The sequence below is a fragment of the Geospiza fortis genome, unplaced genomic scaffold (assembly GCF_000277835.1).
Source record: "Geospiza fortis unplaced genomic scaffold, GeoFor_1.0 scaffold213, whole genome shotgun sequence".
Classification (NCBI taxonomy): domain Eukaryota; kingdom Metazoa; phylum Chordata; class Aves; order Passeriformes; family Thraupidae; genus Geospiza; species Geospiza fortis.
Window position 1 is genome coordinate 1,864,129 of NW_005054399.1, and position 3,586 is coordinate 1,867,714.

At 65.8% G+C, this 3,586-nt stretch overlaps 1 protein-coding gene across 1 annotated transcript in view; it reads right to left on the minus strand.

Annotated features, from left to right (window-relative positions):
* LOC102040394 (hexosaminidase D-like) overlaps nucleotides 1-3,580 on the minus strand; it is a 4,742-nt gene extending 1,162 nt beyond the window's left edge. Inside the window, exons 1-14 of the mRNA XM_031061075.1 lie at nucleotides 3,517-3,580; nucleotides 3,201-3,306; nucleotides 2,848-3,079; nucleotides 2,629-2,738; nucleotides 2,262-2,349; nucleotides 2,019-2,183; nucleotides 1,743-1,926; nucleotides 1,491-1,562; nucleotides 1,195-1,399; nucleotides 1,025-1,107; nucleotides 738-816; nucleotides 472-573; nucleotides 254-343; nucleotides 1-163 (exon numbers count right to left, since the gene is read on the minus strand). Of these exons, the coding sequence (XP_030916935.1) occupies nucleotides 1-163; nucleotides 254-343; nucleotides 472-573; nucleotides 738-816; nucleotides 1,025-1,107; nucleotides 1,195-1,399; nucleotides 1,491-1,562; nucleotides 1,743-1,926; nucleotides 2,019-2,183; nucleotides 2,262-2,349; nucleotides 2,629-2,738; nucleotides 2,848-3,079; nucleotides 3,201-3,295 (1,668 nt within the window). The 5' untranslated portion in view covers nucleotides 3,296-3,306; nucleotides 3,517-3,580. The remainder of the gene's footprint in view (nucleotides 164-253; nucleotides 344-471; nucleotides 574-737; nucleotides 817-1,024; nucleotides 1,108-1,194; nucleotides 1,400-1,490; nucleotides 1,563-1,742; nucleotides 1,927-2,018; nucleotides 2,184-2,261; nucleotides 2,350-2,628; nucleotides 2,739-2,847; nucleotides 3,080-3,200; nucleotides 3,307-3,516) is intronic.
* Nucleotides 3,581-3,586: the final 6 nt, after the last annotated feature.

The following is a 3,586-nucleotide window of genomic DNA, read 5'->3' on the forward strand; positions in this document are numbered from 1 at the left end:
CTTGAGGCGGATGATGGCGCGGTAGTCCCGCACCAGGTCCCGCAGCTGGTCCAGGTAGGGGTTGACGTTCTCCTCCAGCCACTCCTCCACCGTGTCAGGGAAGTAGATCCTCTCCAGCTGCGCACGCAGGTCACGGACAAAGCTCTCCCAGTCCTCGTGGAGCCTGGAGGGGCGAGAGCAGGGGTGCAGCTCCCTCCTGCGAGGGAGCCCTCCCAGCCCCGCGCAGGCTCCCCCAGCCCCCGGCACCACCTACTTCAGCACCTTGCTGCCGAAGCTCTCCATGTTGCGGGGGTTCCCAAAGTGCCGTTTCCTGTGGTAGGGGCTGAACCAGCCCTTGATGGCGCTGGAGAGGCACGAGGGACTTGGGGGCACAGGGGCCACCGGGGATGGGGAGCAGCACATCAGGCAGGTCCCCTGCCACGGAAATACATGGCCAGAGGCACCAATGCCGCTGCTCTCCCTGCCTGTTACCTCTCCTCCTCCAGTGCCTTGAGGACGCTGTCCTTCAGGTGGCCATTGACCTGCTCCACCATGTGGTAGATCTCCACACCAGGGAACGCTCCCCTGCCCTCGCTGGGGAAAGGGGGGGAAGGTGAGGGCTCAGCACGTGGGGTGCCCTGGCTGGGTGAACCCCAGCACCCTGGCAGGTCTGGGACCAGGGCATTTGGGTGACCAAGCCCCTGCCTCCCTCCAGTGCATCCCTTGTGATACAGCTGCCCCGACCACGTGGCACACACCAGGTGCTCTGCTCCAGCTGCACGCTCTCCAAACCCAGCACATCCAGCACCTTCCTCTTTGCCTCTTCTGTGAAGCCCCCTGGGAGGGTGAGGAAAGGGACAGAAGAGCCAGGGACACCTCACCATGAGGCTCACTCCAGCTTCACCACACCCCCAAGACTGAGTGAGCTGAAGCTCTTCCTCCTCTTCCTCCCACCTCCCCCAGTGCCCTGCCCAGCAGGACGGGGTCTGGCAGGCAGTGGGAGCTGGGGGTGAGCCCGGCCATGCTGCCAGGGCTGGGGGCTCACCGTTCACCAGGGTCTGCAGGCAGATGGCCAGCGAGGGGATGCTGACAGGCAGCAGCTCACAGAGCACCGAGTAGTGATCGTACCTGCAGGACAGGGACAGGGACAGCCAGCACTGTGCCAGCACGGCTCTGTGGGCTCCAGGAGGGCACAGGGGTCCCACCTCCCCTCCCCTCTGCCAGCCAGTGAGCACAACGCCCTGCAAGCGCAGAGGGGCCAGCCGTGGCACGGCCTGCATCACCTTCAGCCAGCTCAGGTGGTTTTTCAGGTGGTAGCTCAGCGGGGTCCAGGCCTGGGCTGGCCCCGTGGTGCCCTTGAAGGCGCTGGCGAACCACACGGCCTCGAAGCCGCTCTCCACGTACTTGGTGAGGAACTGCACTGCAGCGGGACAGGAGCACCAGTGCCACCGTCCCCAGGGGACTGCGGGGGGCTCGGGGGCATCCAGGGGGATCCTGGCACATCCCCTTACTGATCTGCTCAGCCTCGAAGTCGGGTGCGTAGAACCACAGCACGGGTGAGACGTGCTTGGCTATCCCGGACTCTGCAGGGAGAGGGGACATTGGTGCCGGCAGCAGGAGGGAGCCTGGGGCTCCTCACACTTCCCCGAGAGCCTCAGGGCAGGGCATGGGCTCCTGCTGGCACTGGGTGTGATGCCTGCCAGGGTGGGCACAGAGCGGGTGCAGCTGAGGAGCCTGGCACAGGTGCCACCCTGTGCCCTCACCCCGCAGGGCTCCCACGCTGATCTTCCTCAGCATGTCGTCCCACATGAGCACCCGCAGCCCCCAGTACTGCGCCGTCAGGAAGCCCAGAACCTCCTTGATGTGCTTCAGGTACATGGTGCCCACGTCGCCCTTGTGGTGGCTCATCCAGTTCTTGGAGTCCATCCCCTCCCCGAGGTGGAAAACCTGGATTTGGGGGAAGGGAGATGCTCAGCAGCCCTGGGAGCACCCCCAGTGCCTGGGCAGAGGGCTGGGGTCCCTGCAGAGCCCCTGCCCACCTCGTCTGCTCCGATGTGGATCCAGGAGGAGCGCCGGTGCTTCTCGATCACCTGGGACAGGATGCTCTTGAGCAGGGCCAGCGTGTCGGGCACGTGGGGGTTGAAGCTGTTGGGGAAGCGCTCGACCTCCCGCAGGTGCTGGTACTTCTCGTGCTTGAGGATGAACTGCGGGGAGGAGCCATCAGGGCGTGTCCAGGGGAACCCCTGTGATCTGGGATGGGGAGCAGGGCTGGCACCCTCTACCTCCACATGGCCAAAGGTCTGCACCAGGGGAACCACCTCCAGCTTGTGTTGCTCGGCCAGCTGCTGGATCCGCTCGATGTCCTCCTCGCTGGGAGGGCAGGGACAGGCTCAGCCTCTGCCAGGGCGTGGGGGCACTTCCCCCTCCTCCCCCCCTCTGCCACCCTGCCCACATGGCCCCGGTTGGCCCACAAATGTGTGGGGCACAAACATTGACCTGTCAGGGCAGGAGGACCTGCTGGTGTGCCCAGCAGCCCAGCCTGGCACTCTGACCGTGGTTAGCATGGACACAGGGCCAGGTGGGTCACACCCACCTCGACCTGCAGAGGCCACAGGCCCCAGAGCCAGCTCGGCACACAGCCCTGCTCACCTGTAGGCGTACGGGGACCTGAGGATTTCCAGGTCCCCCTTGAAGGGGAACATGTCCTCGTACTCGATGAGGACACCGTTGGCTCCCAGCTGGGACAGGAGGGGGAACACCTGCAGGGTGGGCAGGGCGGGCTCAGCAGTGGGGGTGGCACAGCCCAGGTGTCAGCAGGGGCTGAGCCCATCAGTGCATCCCCTCCTCCCTGTCCCTGGGCATCCTCACCTGTTCCAGGTAGGAGACTCTGGGTGCAGCTCCCTTGAGGTCCAGGTGGACCAGCCTCATCTCGGTGGCACTGGCATCCCTGGGGACCTGCTGCTTTTGCTTCAGAGTCATTATCTTTGCTGCAGGGACCTCCAGAACCCGGCTCTGGGGGATGACATCCTGGACGATGTCACCTGTGTCCCCCCAGAACCCGCTGTCCTTGCTGACGTGCTTGTGCAGATCCAGGGTGAAGCTGCAGGGAGTGGGACAGGGATGGGGGTGTCCGTGGGGTTGTGGGGGCACCAGCACCACACAAGCAGAGCCCAGGGGGTGCCACAGACCCCGGCCCCCTGGGGGTCCTGCTGTCACCTCACCTGTCACGGAAGAGGAACTTGATGCCAGCCAAGGCCACGAGGAGCAGCACGATGAGGCGCAGCAGGTTCAGCCGGTGGCTCCTCTGGAAGGCCATCTCTGGGATCTCTGGGGACACACACAGCCTCTGGTACCCTGTGACCAGCAGTGGCCAGAGGGACCCCAAGCACAGGCGAGCCCACCCAGCCCCACGTACCGTGCCCCGCTGCCCTGCCCGGGGCAGCACGAGAGCCAAAGGAAGGTGACATGGGGGCAGCCCCTCTGGCCAGCCTGGTGCCCATCGGGGACGTGCTCGGCAGTGCCCCGCGTCCCTCCTACCTCGTGTGCCCCAGCGTGGGGCCAGCGGCCGGCTCCGCCTCCCTCTGCCCGCAGGGGGAGGCCGGCGGCC